The sequence below is a fragment of the Scyliorhinus canicula genome, chromosome 19, assembly GCF_902713615.1.
Source record: "Scyliorhinus canicula chromosome 19, sScyCan1.1, whole genome shotgun sequence".
Lineage (NCBI taxonomy): Eukaryota > Metazoa > Chordata > Chondrichthyes > Carcharhiniformes > Scyliorhinidae > Scyliorhinus > Scyliorhinus canicula.
The window spans coordinates 52,696,252-52,713,239 of NC_052164.1; the positions used below are offsets into that span (position 1 = coordinate 52,696,252).

Genomic DNA, 16,988 nt, shown 5'->3' on the forward strand with positions numbered 1-16,988 from the left:
GTCATGATGCCCTAACTACTATCTGCCCTTACTCAGTCCGCATCCTTCTATTTCCTCCCTATTCATGAATCACCACTATGGCTAACCACCAATGCCTCTTAAATTTTGCCAATGTGCCTGCTTCCACCCCTTCTACAGCACGTTCTAGGCTCCCCCCACTCTGCGTGAAAACCTTACCCTGCACATCTCCCTTAAACCCTCAAACCTGCGCCCCTTGTAATTGACACTTCTACCCTTGGAAAAAGCCACTCGCCATCCACCCTGTCTATGCTTCTCATAGTTTTGTAGACCTCAATCAGGCCTCCCCTCAGCCTCATTCAAAGAACAAAGAACAGTATAGCTTTCTGTCCCTGTACATTGTCCTGTCTCTTGGAGCAGGTTCCTTGCTTCTGGGTTACCTAGTTCCAAACTGACTCTAACTGCTCTTGGTGTCCCAGTGTGGGCCTCAAGTTGTAAAGCAACAGCTTTGTTCTTTTTAAACCCAGGAATTGATTTTGCATTGTAAAATCTGAATTACAATGTAGGCATCTAAACCCACAGACATTCAAGCTATCTTTTTTAACATTAAAGCTGAACTGACGTTTAACCCGATTTTCTGAGCACACAAATACAGAAACACAAATTACGCTTAAACTTAAAACTACACCTTATTTCTAACACACAATACAAACTATTTCTCTTTGCAAACTATCTTTCTTTCCTAACACACAGATTACACCCTCCCACCTGTGGTGGCACTGCAGCAATAAAATATACACAATGCTGGAAATACTCTGCAAGACTGGCAGGTCTGTGTGGAGAAAAATTGGGTTAATGTTGAAGATCGATAATCTTGTTTCTTTTCCAGTTTTGTGAGAACTCCTGAGTATTTGCAGCTTTTTATTTTTATTTCTGAATTTCTAGCAGCTTTTAATAATCTTTAGTGTCACAAGTAGACTTACATTAACACTGCAATGAAGTTAGTGTGAAAAGCCCCTAGTCGTCACACTCTGGCACCTGTTTGGGTACACTGAAGGAGAATTCAGAATGTCCGATTCACCTAACAAGCACGTCTTTCGGGACTTGTGGGAAACCAGAGCGCCCAGAGGAAACCCACGCAGACACAGAGAGAATGTACAGACTCCGCACAGACAGAGACCCAAGCTGGGAATCGAACTGGGGACCCTGGTGCTGTGAAGCAACAGTGCTAACCACTGTGCCACCATGCCGCCCTCCACAGGTGTTTTGCTTTTATATTAGTGTGGCACTGCAGAGCCAAAGCTCCGCATCTCCCACCTGTCTTGCACAGACACTCCAACCAACCCTACGTTTCCACTTCCCAGACTGCTATCACCTGTTCTATTTGGATAAAAATGATGTCAAATTATAATATAAATAAAGAAAGACAGAATGTCTCATGCAGGGACCCTTTTATAATTAGTATCTTCACCTGAACGCTAGAATTCATTTTGACTCTCTGTGCAAAGTAACAGGAGATTGACTAATTGTTAAATTAATTATAGATTTATTTCTAATTATTAATATTTAATCGACCATTACTCTCAGGTAATGTGGTGCCTGGAGCCTCTCTGTGTACAGTACATGTGTATCAGCTTTCATTTCCGGCATGGTGCTGCTCTCTTCCTGATTTTTTTTCTCTCACGACATCTAATTAAAACAAACCCTAAAGTTCCAGCACCCCAATGTGAAACTGGGTGATGCCACATATCTACCCATAGGCACATTGTCCCCAGAAAGCAGGATGGAGTGTTGTGGAGATGAATTGTAGCCCTACGCTGAAGTATTGCAGTGGTAGAGTGTTGGAGGAAATGTCTTGTGTGCATTCTAATCGCTGAAAGAAATCTTTCACTAAAGCTCCTGGGTAACTGCCTGAGAGCATTGCTCTTTTTTTCCACTGTACGGTTTAACTATAATCTTGTATTACATTTTTTAAAAGGAGAGCTTTTACTTATTTTAGACTGAGCTCTCTTATCAGGAGGTTTTCATTGTTATCATTATAGTCACACTAGAGAGTTTGAAATGTAAATCTCTGAATCACTGAAAGAAATGTTAACAATTGTTTCTTTGACCTTTTTGGAAGCAGTGGTTTATCCATATTTTTGTCAGCTTTTAACTTGCACCTGTCATCTGGGCTGGAGCTGCTGGTAACAGAATGCCAGACTCGCATTTTGAAAAGGTTATTAATTGTCTTGTACGCGCTGTTAATGTTTCGTGCACTTCCTTTCCCTGGAAAAATCTCTCCAGCAGCACTTGATGGGTGGGTCAAGCAGGACAATGTTTGAGAATCGTTCAGTATCTATCTCTGGGTATTCAACTGAAATTTCCTATAAACTACTTTTAGTTTCGGGCCCAAATCGTGGGGCCGGAAGCTTCGAATGAATTGGTGGCACCAAGGAGACGTGTCAAAGTGTACCTGAGCAGACAAACCTTTTTGGCGAGTACAGTGATGGCCATATCACCAGAGTGCGCAGTGAGCATGGTGACGGCAGGAAAATAAGTGGACAGAAACAGTTCAAAAATTCACAGTTCGTTTTGATGGAGTCAGTAACTTCAGGAGACCCACAATGCAGATCCCGGTGACCAAGACCATTTTAATGTCCCTTTCCAATTGGGATGTCATATGTATAGGGTGCATGCCCAATAACTGGATCTCTGGAGACCCACCTATTAAGTAAGGTTCTCCCACCACTGCCACTCTGGGCAGTGAAATAATGGCTAAAATGTTTGGAGAATTGTTCTTGCATTGGAACATAGGAATTAGGAGTAGAGGCAGGCAATTTAGCCCTTCGAGTCTGCTCCGCCATTCAATCAGATCATGGCTGATCTCTTCCTGGTCTCAAATCCACCTCCCTACCTGTTGCCATATTCCTTCAACCTGTTTTTTATGAAAAATATATCTATCTCTTTCTTGAAATCATTTAATGACTCAGATTACACTGCATTGTGGGACGAGTTCCACAAATTCATCACCCTCTGCAAGAAGTAGTTCCTCCTCATCTCAGTTCTAAATCCTCTCAACCTATATCCGTGACTTCTCGTTTCAAAAGATTAAGTAGAACATGCTGCACATTTTCATTTTGGGTTCTATTCGATTTCAACAAAGGGAATAAGGGTAATACATAGATACATATAAGATAGGAGCAGGAGGAGGCCTTTTGGCCTTTCGAGCCTGCTCCGCCATTCATCACGATCATGGCTGATCATCCAACTCATAGCCTAATCCTGCTTTCTCCCCATAGCCATTCTCCCCAAATGCTATATCCAACCACCTCTTGAATATATTCAAAGTTTTGTTTTAACAATTTTATTGAGGTATTTTTCGGCATTGTAAACAGTTACAGACAACAACAAAAAAGAAAGCAAAAAAGGCAAAAATGTGCAAACATCAACGTAGAATCAATTCTTCAATCGAACCATACTGCACAAGCCCACTCCTCTCCCATCGACACTACCCGCCAATTTATCCCTCCTACTCTACTCTAATCTCTCTTCCCCCCCCCCCCACTGCTGACACTTACTCTCCCGCGAAGAAGTCGATGAATGGTTGCCACCTGCGGGCGAACCCCTGTACAGATCCCCTCAAGGCGAACTTAATTTTTTCCATACCCAGAAATCTCGACATGTCCGAAAGCCATAGCTCAGTCTTCGGGGGTTTTGAGTCCCTCCATGCCAGCAGTAATCGTCGCCGAGCTATCAGGGAAGCAAAGGCCAAAACATCGTCCTCTTTCTCACCCTGGACTCCCAGGTCCTCCGAAACCCCAAAAATTGCCACCCCTGGACCCATCACCACCCTTGTTTTTAGCACCTGGGACATGATCCCCGCAAATCCCTCCCAGTTCCCCTCCGCATCGGACATGCCCAAAACATGTGAACATGGTTTGCTGGTCCTCCCCCGCATCTAGTGCACTTATCCTCTACCCCAAAGAATTTGCTCATCCGAGCTACCGTTATGTGCGCCCGGTGAACGACCTTAAATTGAATCAGGCCGAGCCTGGCACATGTTGCGGTTGAGTTTACCCTACTCAGGGCTTCCGCCCACAGCCCGTCCTCCATCTCCCCGCCAAGCTCCTCCTCCCATTTGAGTTTCAGTTCCTCCGTCTGGGACTCTTCCCCCTTCATGAGCACCTTATAAATATCTGGGACTCTACTCTCTCCTCCTTCCCCTCTAGAGACTATTCTGTCTTGGATCCCCATTGGCGGGAGGTGTGGGAAGGATGGAACTTCTCTGCGGACAAAGTCCCGCATCTGTAGATACCTGAAATCGTTTCCCCTTACCAGACCAAATTTCTCCTCCAAGCCACTCAAACTCGCAAACCTCCCCTCCAGGAACATATCACCCACCCTCCCCACCCCCGCCCGCCGCCATGCTCGAAACCCCCCTCCATGCTCCCGAGCGCAAACCGATGGTTATCACATATTGGAGCTCAGATAGACGCACCCACGTCCCCTACATGCCTCCTCCACTGGCCCCATATCCGCAGGGTCGCCCCCACTACCGGGCTGGTGGAGTACCTGGCCGGCGACAGCGGTAGGGGAGCCGTGACCATGGCTGCCAAACTGATGCCCCTGCACGAAGCCACCTCCACCCGCTCCCAGATAGACCCCGTACCCACCATCCACTTCCTTATCATGGCAATATTAGCCGCCCAGTAATAGTTGATCAGACTCTGCAATGCCAGCCCTCCCTCGCTGCGGCTCCTCTCAAGCATCGCCTTCTTCACCCGTGGGGATTTTCCCGCCCAGATAAAGCTCATGATAATTTTGCCAGTCCTTTTGAAGAAGGACTGTGGGATAAAGATCGGGAGGCACTGAAAAATGAACAGGAATCTCGGGAGGATTGTCATCTTTACAGTCTGCACCCTCCCCGCCAGCGACAGCGGAAGTGCATCCCATCTCCGAAACTCCCTCTTCATTTGTTCCACCACCCTGGTCAAATTTAACTTGTGCAGCCTGCCCCAGTCTCGTGCCACCTGTATCCCCAAGTACCGGAAACCTTCCTCAACCAGTCTAAATGGCAGCCCCTTCAGTCTGTTCTCCTGGCCCCTTGCCTGCACCACAAACATCTCACTCTTGGCCATATTTAATTCGTACCCTGAAAACTGGCCTTACTTCCTCAGTGTTTCCAATATACTTTCCATCCCGGCCAGTGGGTCCGACACGTACATTAGCAGGTCGTCCGCATAGAGAGAGACCCTATGTTCCACCCCACCCCTGGTCATTCCCTTCCATCCCTTTGCGGCTCTCAACACAGTCGCCAACGGCTCTATGGCCAGCGCAAACAGCAACGGGGAGAGTGGGCATACCTGTCTGGTCCCGCGATGTAGTCTGAAATAATCTGACACTACTCTGTTCGCCCTAACGCTGGCTTTTGGAGCCTGGTACAGTAGTCTGAACCAATTCACCAGTCCCTCCCCGAACCCAAACTGTCCGAGCACCTCCCACAGATAGCCCCACTCCACCCGATCGAAGGCCTTCTCAGCGTCCATCGCCACCACTACCTCCACCTCCTTGCCCGTCGGGGGCATCATGATCACATTGAGTAATCTTCTCAAGTTAGCTGACAGCTTCCTGCCTTTCACAAACCCAGTTTGGTTGTCCCCAATCACCTCTGGTACACAGTCCTCAATTCTAATCGCCAGGACCTTTGCCAGTAGCTTGGCATCTACATTGATCAGGGAGATTGGCCTGTATGACATGCAAGATTCCGGGTCCTTGCCCCGCTTCAATATCAGCGAGATGGTGGCTTGCGACATCGTCGGCGGCAGGGTCCCTCTGTCCCTTGCCTCATTTAAAAACCCTCGCCAAGACCGGTCCCACTAACTCCGAGAACTTCTTGTAAAACTCTACTGGGTATCCATCTGGCCCCGGGGCTTTCCCTGACTGCATTGCCTTCAGGCCCCCCAATACCTCCTCCACTCTAATCGGGGCCCCCAACCCATCCACTAGCCCCCCCGCCTACGTTTGGGAATGTTAACCCGTCCAGGAACCTTTTCATCTCCTCCGGCTCTTCCGGGGGCTCCGAAGTATACAGCTTACTATAGAAGTCTCGGAATACCTTATTCAATCCTGCCGGGTCCTCCACTCTGCTCCCCTCCCCATCAATCACTCTACTTATTTCCCTGGTGGCCTCCCTCTTCCTGAGTTGCTGCGCTAGCAATCTGCTGGCCTTCTCCCCATGCTCATACACCACTCCCCTCACCTTCCTAAGTTGTTCCACGGCCCTACTCGTGGATAACGCCCTCAGTTCCGCCTGTAGTCTCCGCCTCTCCCTGAGTAGGTCCTCCCCCAGGGACTCCGCATGCTCCTCGTCTATCCGATACATTTCCCTAACCAGTCTGTCTATTTCTGCTCTGTCAGCCTTGGCTCTGTGGGCCCCAAGTGATATGAGCTCCCCACTCACTACTGCCTTCAGCGCCTCCCACAGGGTCGCCGCTGAAACCTCCCCCCGTATCGTTCACCTGCAAGTAGTTCTGCATACACTTCCGAAGTCTTTCGCATATCCCCTCCTCCGACAACAGTCCGAAGTCTAGCCTCCATTGTGGGCGTTGGTAATTCGCCTCCCCCCACCCGACCTGCAGGTCCACCCAGTGCGGGGCATGGTCCAAGATAGTGATTGCCGAATATTCCATATTCTTTACCTCCCCTGCTCAGGATAAAAAAATCTATCCCAGAGTATACTTGATGAACATGCGAGTAAAACGTGTAGCCCCTTCCCGTCGGCTGTCTGGCTCTCCATGGGTCCACTGCCCCCATTTCCTCCATAAACCCCATCAGCTCCCTTGCCATTGCTGGGAGTCTACCCGTTCTGGGACACGACCGGTCCAGCCCCGGGTCAAGGACCGTATTAAAGTCCCCCCCCGGGATCTTCCCCAGCACTCTTTTGATAAAGTCCACGTTGTCCCAGTTCGGAGCATATATGTTCACCAGCACCACTCTTCTCCCCACCAGTCTGCCCCTTACCATCAGGTATCTTCCCCCCCCCTGTCTGCGGCTATGCCCTCTGCCTCAAATTGAACCCGCTTATTGATCATAATTGCCACACCCCTGGACTTAGACTCCAAGTCCAAGTGGAAGACCTGGCTAATCCAGCCCTTCCTTAGCCTAGTCTGGTCAGACACTTTCAGATGTGTCTCCTGCAACATAATTACGTCCGCCTTCAGAGCCCGCAAGTGCGCAAACACACGTGCCCTTTTAACTGGCCCATTTAGTCCCCTGACATTCCAGGTGATCAGCTAGGTTGGGGGGCACAACACCCCCCCCCACGTCGGTCAGCCACAGCCTTTCTCGGGCCCGCTCCCGGTCCGTGCGCTGCGCCATTCTTGGCCCGCCTCTTGGCCGCCTCCAGCCGCGACCTCCTTTCCATTGCCTACTTCAGATCCCTCCCACGTCAGCAGAATAACATCCCCGGGTCGCCCCACCCCTGCCATTCATTGACTGTATTCTCTCTCTCTCCCCCCCCCCCCCCCCCCCCCCCCCCCCCTCCCACCTGACTCCCTTGACTTGCCAATCTGCTAGCCCGGTGACTCATCACTCCGGCGCCCACCTATCTCATTCCCATTGTTTCCCCGTCTTCATCCCCACTCCCCAGCACACCCTCCCCCTCTCCAACCCACTGGAGTAATCTCACTGGCACAGGAAGGCAAACAAAACGTAAACCTCACACCATCCCGCAAGGCCGCTCCAGGTGCAATACAATCCCAGCCGCGTACACAGAAAAGTGTTAACCCACATCCCTTTCCGAGCATTAATAAGACAGCCCCACATGGCACCTTTAAAACAGTAAACAGTTGTCCAACAGTCTAGGCATATTCGGCGTCCCTTCAAACGGTAGTTCTCGGACCCTAGTTTGCGTCCGTGGGACCTCTTTTCGGGACCAGCCACTGATCCCTCGCAAAGTCCATCGCTTCTTCGGGCTCGGAGAAGTAGTGGTATTGACCCTGATGTGTAACCCAAAGACGGGCCTGGAACAGCAGACCAAACTTCACATGCTTCTTGAACAATACCTCCTTGACTTGTTTAAAGGCTTCTCGCCGCCGAGCCACCTCCTGGCAGATGTGAAGAACACTTATTCCACGTGCTGCTCCTGGCGCTCTTTGCCCACCGCAGCACCCGCTCCTTTTCCACGAACCTGTGGAACCTAATCACCATCGGACGGGGGGGGGGGGGGGGGGACGCACCTGCCTCGCCTGCACACTGTATGCCCCCTCCAGCTCAGGAGGTCGCGGAAAGGCTTCAGCCCCCATCAGCTGCATCAACAGGTCTGCCACAAACGCTGTGGCATCAGCTCCCTCAGCCCCCTCCGGGAGGCAAATGATCCTCAGATTTTGTCTACGGGCTCTATTTTAAAACTCCTCCACTCTGTCTAGCAGTCTTCTCTGCCTCTCCTTCAACCCGTCGACTTCTAACGCCGCAATCGTCTGCGCATCCGCCTGCTCCTCCACCCCCTCTCCCAGCTCCTTAACTTTTACGTCCTGGGCATCCAGCCTCTGATTCAGCTGATCCACTGCCTTCTGAAGTGGGACCAAGTTATCCCGATTCAGCGACTCAAAACTACTTTTTATCACCTGCAGCATGTTTTCCATGGATTGCTGGGTCCGAGGTCCGCAGGTCCGCCATCTTGGGTCTCAGGTCAGCTTCCCCTGCACCTTGTCTTTGTCCCTTTATCTCCCGTTTCCGTTGCCTCCTGCTCTCCCGCGGTTCCATACAACGCTGCCCGCTCCTCAACACCACCATGGCTGTCTTTTCACCGCTCCACCGCCCCGCTGTCGCGATTTGGCTTCCTGTGGGGCAGAGGATCGCTACACATAGCGGTCCGATGACGCCGTCGTTCAACTGTCCAGTTTTGACGACTGCATCAACACTCTGCCTTCATGTGGGAGGATCCCGCCCCAAGTCTTTACAGAGATGTACAACAGGCAAATTTTTAGCATTCCGCAAATGGATATTTGGAGGAGCAGAGTGCAGATTATACAGCGTTCTGACAACCAATACAATCAATAATCATTCCCGCTGGGGTTTGGTTTGAATTCTGGTGTTGACCTGCTATTGAATTCACGGAAAGGCTGGATCTGAAATTAGACCGTTTGAGAGCACTCTTCCCAATGTCACTGGGTGCCTTACAGAATGGTTACAAGATTGTGATGTTCAGATTTCTTTTATGCTAAATGTCTTTCAGGTTAACTCATTACCGGCAGAGAAGCTGCAGGAGATCCAGAAGGCCATTGAGCTTTTCTCTGTTGCCCAGGGTCCAGCAAAGAGCATGGAGGAGGCCACCAAACGTAGTTACCAATTCTGGGACACTCAGCCAGTGCCAAAGCTTGGTAAGTATCTGCAACAGATGTGGGCATATCGAGCGTGTTCAGAATTGATGTAATTTGGCCAGCATATTTGCAGTATCCCTTGAAGGGATAGAGCAATGTTCCTGACTATGCTGAAACTTGTTACTGCTGGTGAAACTCTCCCTTTGATGGTAATTTAATTCCCCTGTTTTCCCCCTCAACCCATTCTTCTATATATGTTAATGCATATGCCCACCTTCCATAAACTTCAGCTCTGCTGCTGCCCACATCCTAACTCGCAGAAAATCCCATTCACCCATCCTTGTGCTAACTGACTTCATTCCTCCAGCCCAGCAATGCCTTTTTTAAAAAATGTTCATCCTTTCGAATGCCTCCATGGCCTTGCCTCTCCCTATCTCCGTGATCTCCACCAGCCGTACAACCTCTCAGATCTTTGCTCATTCAATCCTGGTGATAAGCACTTCCCTGATTATAATCACTCCACCTTGGTCACTGTACCTTCACTGTAGCCATGACCCTTCAGCTACCATGACCCTTCAGCTACCATGACCCTTCAGCTACCATGACCCTTCAGCTACCATGACCCTTCAGCTACCATGACCCTTCAGCTACCATGACCCTTCAGCTACCATGACCCTTCAGCTACCATGACGAACAAGCCCTGGAAAGGCTTCTCTGTATTTGTGTCTTTCTACATCTCTTGCTCCTGCTGTAAGATGCTCCTTAAAATATATCTTTTTGATCTAGTTTTTGAATTGTAAATTGGCCAGCACTGAGGACTTCTTATAGATGCCAACCGCCTGCAAGATTGCAGGATTAAAATGTTAAAAGCGAGCATTTTGTTAGGATTCCTAAACTATGGATGAGATATTTTGGATGCCCACACAAAACTGAAGTCCAGGCACTTTCAGTATCAGAGCACAGCTGCCCAAACTTTCTACCATCTTTAGACCTAGAATCCTACTTTTAGCCAAACTCCCTCTCAAGAGGCCCAACCACCCTCCAAGAACTCTGCATTACTCTTCCATTCATAATATTGCATTTGAAGGGAAGTTGCTCTGCAAGTAACTCTGCAGCTGTTCATGAAGGCAACACACCAGGAAATTGGGTATTGGCAATAAATACTAGCCTAGCCAGTGATGCGTACATTTGTGAAAGAATGGGCAAAGTACAGTCACAGGACAATTTTACACCCACGTTCGCAAACACGCGTTGACGCGAGTGCAAAACCTCATGAGAAGCGGGGAACTAGATTGGCACGGCGAGATCTTGTCTCGATTTTTTTCACGCACCTCGCTGGTGATTTAACTTCGGAGCGGCAATTAAATACATTTTAATGAACTTGCATATTATTGAAATGCCTCCCCATCGCATGATCCTCCCTCACTGAATATTCAGACCTCACCGATGTGACACCACGTCGACGAGGTACATGACAGCTTCATGAAGACGGAAACAGTCGATGGGCTTTCTCTCCCACCACACCCCCCCACCCCCTTGAGGGGAGAGGGACATGCATGGGCAGCCACATCTTCCACATCCTTCCTATAATGTGGTGACCAGAACTGCACGCAGTACTCCAGGTGCGGCCGCACCAGAGTTATGTACAGCTGCAGCATGACCTTGTGGCTCCGAAACTCAATCCCCCTGCTGATAAAGGCTAGCACACCATATGCCTTCTTAACAGCCCTATTAACCTGGGTGGCAACTTTCAGGGATTTATGTACCTGGATGCCGAGATCTCTGTTCATCTACACTACCAAGAATCTTGCCATTAGCCCAGTACTCTGCATTCCTGTTACTCCTTCCAAAGTGAACCACCTCACACTTTTCCGCATTAAACTCCATCTGCCACCTCTCAGCCCAGCTCTGCAGCTTATCTATGTCCCTCTGTATCCTAGTAGTGCCTGGTAGTGCCAGGAGTTGATCCTCTGGGGAGCACAAATGGGTGGGGCGTGTGGTTTGTATTAGGTATGATGGGAGCACGGTAGTACAGTGGTTAGCACAGTTGTTTCACAGCTCCAGGGTCCCAGGTTCACTTCCCGCCATGGGTCACTGTGCAGAGTCTGCATGTTCTCCCCGTGTCTGCGTGGGTTTCCTCCGGGTGCTCCGGTTTCCTCCCACAGTCCAAAGATGTGCAGGTTAGATGGATTGGCCATGCTAAATTGTCCTTAGTGTCCAAAAGGTTAGGTGTGGTTACGGGGATAGGTTGGGGTGTGGGCTTAGGTAGAGTGCTCGGTCCAAGGGCCGGTGCAGACTTGATGGCCGAATGGCCTCTTTCTGCACTGTTGATTCTAAGAGAGGACAAAGGCGTTTGAAGGGGGAGACATGGCAGTGAAGTGAGGGGGTGGGTGCGACTTGGCCATAAGGGGCGGGGGGAGGGGGCTAGTTAACTTTTTGAGAGAATCATTATAGATTTCCCAAATACCAGTGTTTCCTGATTTCACTCCTGACTGAGTCCTACAATGCCAGTTCTGGAAGGAACCATAAATCTATCATAGGTTTAACAATACAGAAGAGGTGAGGACGTAATGTTAGAGGACTGCTTTTACAGACACAGCTGGGCTGGATTCTCCGGTCGCCGACGTCGAAATCGTGTTTGGCGAACGGCCGGAGAATCACATTTCCCGACCAAACCGGGGGCGGCGCCGCTTTCGCGATGCTCTGCCCCCTCCAAAGCGGCATACTCCGAGAGCACTCCGCGCGCCGTATCAACGGCCTCCGGCCATTGCCTGAGGCCCACCCCCGATGCTCCGCCCCCGACTGGCCGAGTTTCCGACAGCACGGAACACATGTGGCCTCATCCGTTGGGATCACAGGATGGCGGCTGCGGACTCAGTCCAGCGCCGCCACAGTTGGAGGAGGGCAAATCCGCGGGTAGGGGGGACATTATTGAGGGTGACATTATTTGGGGCTTGGGGCACTGCGGTGGGGCGGTGCGGGGCACCGAGCCAGCCGAAGGATGGATTATAATGCATACTGTGTCCACGAGCGGCATCCGCAATGAAGCACGGACCCGGCAATTCTCTGGCGCGTATCTGTATCTATAGCCGGGTGCTGTACGCTGCTGCCCTGCTCGCCCCCCCCCCCCCCCCCCCCCCCCCCCCCCCCCCCTCCCCGTGGGCAGAACGGTAGCCCAAGTGGATAGCACTGTGGCTTCACAGCGCCAGGGTCCCAGGTTCGATTCCCCCGCTGGGTCACTGTCTGTGCGGAGTCTGCACATTCTCCCAGTGTCTGCGTGGATTTCCTCCGGATGCTCCGGTTTCCTCCCACAGTCAAAAGACGTGCAGGTTAGGTGGATTGGCCATGATAAATTGCCCTTCGTGTCCAAAATAGTTAGGTGGGGTCCCTGGGTTAAAGGGATAGGGTTAAAGTGTGGGTTTAACTGGGCCTCTTTCCAAGGGCCGGTGCAGACAAATCGGGGAATCGGTGGCCATTTTGTGCCAGTTTTCCTGAAATGTCACCATTCCTACTCCGGCATAGGGGACATAGCCCCAGAATTGGAGAATCCAGCCCAGGGTCTTCAGTATAGGGGTTTCCAAAAGGAATTCTGGGCACATGGTCATTTAACATCACTACCAATAAACCCTTGTGGTCACCCTGCAGCCTCTCTCTGGGAGTGTCTCGTCCTGACTTCAAAGTACCTTGCATAGTATACACCTGAGAACACTCCCTTGATCTTGGATTTTCATTGCAGTCGTGCTGCCCCCAGCTGGAACCTCACTGAAACAAACAATTGTTTCACTTGGTGTGAGAGATATTTATGATGTGCCTTTCATCTTTTTTAAGCCCATCATGGTAACCGTGACACTGTTGCTACAATATTCCTTATAATGGTGATCCTATCTGACCACCTTATCCTTTGTTTTGGTCTTTGGATCTAGATCCCGCAACCTCTCATGGTCTCACTAATATACCTTCAACCAATGGACCTGTTATGTGCTCTCAGACCAGTGAAGTGTAATATATTGTGCCGTTGACTCTGCACCTCACATGATGTCTGGAATAGTTGTTGGATGTACCATAGAAACCCTTCAGTGCTGAAGGAGGCCATTTGACCCATCGAGTCTGCACCGACCCTCTGAAAGAGCACGCTACCTAGGCCCATTCCCCTACCCTCCCCATAATCCCACCTAACCTGCACATCGGGTATTCTTATACTTTCTTGGAGTGAGAGAGAGTATAGATGGTTCACCGGAAAATGAACTGACCCCTCTTATTATTTGGCAGGTGAAGTAGTGACAGTGCATGGCCCTATTGAACCAGACAAGGATAATATACGACAAGAGCCCTACAGTCTACCACAGGGGTTTCTATGGGATGCCCTGGACCTTGGGAATGCTGAAGTGGTGAGTCATTGTTTGATGAATGTTAGTGTTTCATGTCAACTTTTCTCCAAGAAGTTCATATTTTAGTGTTCTTGATGGCCAAAATATACAGACTGAATGGAGTGTGTGTTTTCTTCAAAGTCCTAGAAGGACATTGTGCGTTAGACTCGGTTTTACCACCTTTGGGTCTGGCATCAAATCTATCCCAGACAGATGGAATGAAGTCTCCTCCAGCTGCCAGATCTAAACGTTAGAGTTGGTGCAGTCACCATCCAGTTCCTCAGGGCCATAGTCCCACATGTTAAAACTGCATTCAATTCAGCACTAACTAGTACTAGATTTCCAATCCCACTCGAACCACAGAATTTGGGTGTAAGAAACAGGAAACGTTACTGTTGGACAGAGGATATTGCTCTAAGATTGAGACTGAGGCATGTTACATGGATAGAGTAGAGAGACATTATACTCTGTATCTAACCCGTGTTGCTGACCTGGGAGTATCTAATGCTAATATATGTGCATGAAATGGAAAGGGTTCAATTCTTTTGTTTTAACATCAGATTTTCCCATGCCATGGTAAGTAATGGTGGAAGGGAAGTTACAAGGACAGAGCAGCCCAACAAAATGATAGGTGTTATTCTCTCATGCCCCATGACAGAGTGGTGAGGCATATTGCAGATTACCCTGTTCAGTGTGTTCTGGTGACTACCTTGATTATCCTGTGCAGGAGTTCTGATTCCTGGTAAAGTTCAAAGGAGCAATGAGACTCCCTCCCAGCGATGCTCGTTATTGGGAACACAGGAAGCTACAGTGGAGCTGAGCATCACAAACATGGCTAGTGATTTGTGGCTGTATCAGAAAATAGTCAAAATATTGAACACTCATCTCCTGCAAGCAGCAGTGTGAAGCACAAATGCTGGCTGACCTGCTGTGTGTTGCCAGTGTTTTCTGTGCTCATTCCAGATTTCCAGCATTTGGCAGTTTTTGCTCTTTATTGAATTGGACCGATGCAGTTGATGTAAACAAGTGGATCTGCAATATCCATTAATATCCCACCAGCTGTTGGCTTGTGGAGGTTATAGAAGTTACTGGGTTTATCTTCATATTAAACACGGGCTCAGAAGTTTCACTTTAAACTTGGGTTGCATGGTAATTGAGGTTTTACGACATGAAACAATTGCTGTGGGGGAGTAAAAACAAAGCTAGTGCTTAGCAACCAGAGGCATTTTAAAGCATTTTGAGTTTAATCTGGAACTCTGTCACCCAGAAGCAAGATTATTTTTACAAACGCTAGCAGTACAGCCAGGACAATACGATAAGGGGCAGAGAGCAAGTCCCAAAAGCTAATGAACAGATAACTTTAGAATCTAAGAAATGAAGAGGAAAGTCCTATGAAGATTGAAGTCGAAGGGACAAAGAACAAGAATCTAAAGAAGGTACTGTTCGCTGAAGTTAGAAAAAGGGGCAGAGTGAGAGGCTCCCAGTTAAACACAGCGCTGCACAGTACAGATCTGGAGAAATCTGCTCGCGAGAAGCCAGATATCTGAAGTAATCCTAAGGTTGGTGACCTGAATACACCCTGTGAAGCAGTAGTGTTCTGTTGGCAAGGCTGGATAACTGAAAGAAGTGTGGAAGCTTGAATGCACAAGGTGTTTCAAGGTAAGGAATACTGAAAGGAGGGGTTGAAATCCTGGGTGTGGACCCTTGCAGAAGGCACCCAAGAGAAAGCGTTGCGTAGAAGATTCTGAGGCATTTTCTTCGAATGTGGAGTTTTGAGACCGTCATGTTCTAGTGGGACTAGTTGACTGACAGAGTGATGAGCATCTGGGGGATTTCATGAAGAATCCACAGAAGTTCCACTTCAGTGTGTGTGTCTGACCACATTTCACCTATTGGTTTACATGGACTGTGTGCTTACTGAGAGCATTTGAGTATAATTGAATAGGCAATGGTAAACATTCAAAGAGTGCATGGGTGAACTGCAACAACTGTTCATTCCTTTCTAGCACAAAAATAAAACTGGAAAGGTGACCAAACCATGGCTTACAAGGGAAATTACAGATAGTATTAGATCCAAGAAAGAGGCATACAAATTGGCCAGAAAAAACACCAGACCTTGGGAGCAGTTTAGAATTCCACAAAGGAGGGAAAAGAAGTTGGTTTAAGAAGGGGAAAATAGTGTGCGAGAGTAAGCTTGCAGGGAATGTAAAAATTGACTAAAAGTTTCAACAGGTATGTGAATAGAAAAAGATTAGTGAAGACAAATGTCCCTTGCAGTCCGAAAGAGCAATTTATAATGGGGAACAAGAAATGGTTGACCAACTTGAATACATACTTTGGTTCTGTCTTCACGATACAAATAACGTACCAGCCACAAATAAAATACCAGAATTGTTGGTGAACACCGGGTTTAGTGAGAGGGAGGTACTGAAAGAAATTAGTATTAGTAGGGAAATGGTGTTGTACAATTGATAGGATTGAAGACTGATAAATCCCCAAGGCCTGACAATCTACATCCCAGAGTTCTTAAAGAAGTGACTCCAGAAATAGCGGATATGTGGGTGGTATGGTACATAGTAGTTAGCACTGGTGCTTCACAGCTCCAGGGTCCCAGGTTCGATTCCCGGCTTGGGTCACTGCCGGTGTGGAGTCTGCACGGTCTCCCTGTGTCTGCATGAGTTTCCTCCGTGTGAACATAGAACATAGAGTGCAGAAGGAGGCCATTCGGCCCATTAAGCCTGCACCAACCCTTCCAACACTTTTGGACACTAAAGGCAAATTAGCATGGCCAATCCACCTAACCTGCACGTCTTTGGACTGTGGGAGGAAACCAGAGCACCCGGAGGAAACCCACGCAGACACGGGGAGAACGTGCAGACTCCACACAGACAGTGACCCAGCGGGGAATCAAACCTGGGACCCTAGCACTGAGAAGCCACAGTGCTATCCACTTAGGCTACCGTGCTCCGGTTTCCTTCCATAAGTCCCGAAAGACGTGCTGTTCGGTAATTTGGACATTCTGAATTCTCCCTCTGTGTGCCCGAACAGGCGTCCGAATGTGGCGACTGGGGGCTTTTCACAGTAACTTCATTGCAGTGTTAATGTAAGGCTACATGTGACAATAAAGATTATTATAAGATCATTTTCCAAAGTTCTGTCGACTCTGAAACAGTTTCTACGGATTAGATGGTAGCTAATGTAACCCCACTATTTAAAATAATAATCTTTATTAGTGTCACAAGTAAGCTTACATTAACACTGCAATGAAGGTACTGTGAAAATCCCCTAGTCGCCACACTACGGTGCCTGTTCGGGTCACTGAGGGAGAATTCAGATTGTCCAATTCACCTAACAAGCATGT

General features: G+C 48.9%; 1 protein-coding gene across 2 annotated transcripts in view; it reads left to right on the forward strand.

Moving 5' to 3' along the window:
* Window positions 1-16,988, forward strand: part of LOC119954315 (glycylpeptide N-tetradecanoyltransferase 1-like) — a 127,041-nt gene that overhangs the window by 79,287 nt on the left and 30,766 nt on the right. For both annotated transcript variants that reach the window (XM_038779442.1, XM_038779441.1), the window contains exons 3-4: window positions 9,176-9,320; window positions 13,530-13,648. In XM_038779442.1, the coding sequence (XP_038635370.1) occupies window positions 9,176-9,320; window positions 13,530-13,648 (264 nt within the window). The remainder of the gene's footprint in view (window positions 1-9,175; window positions 9,321-13,529; window positions 13,649-16,988) is intronic.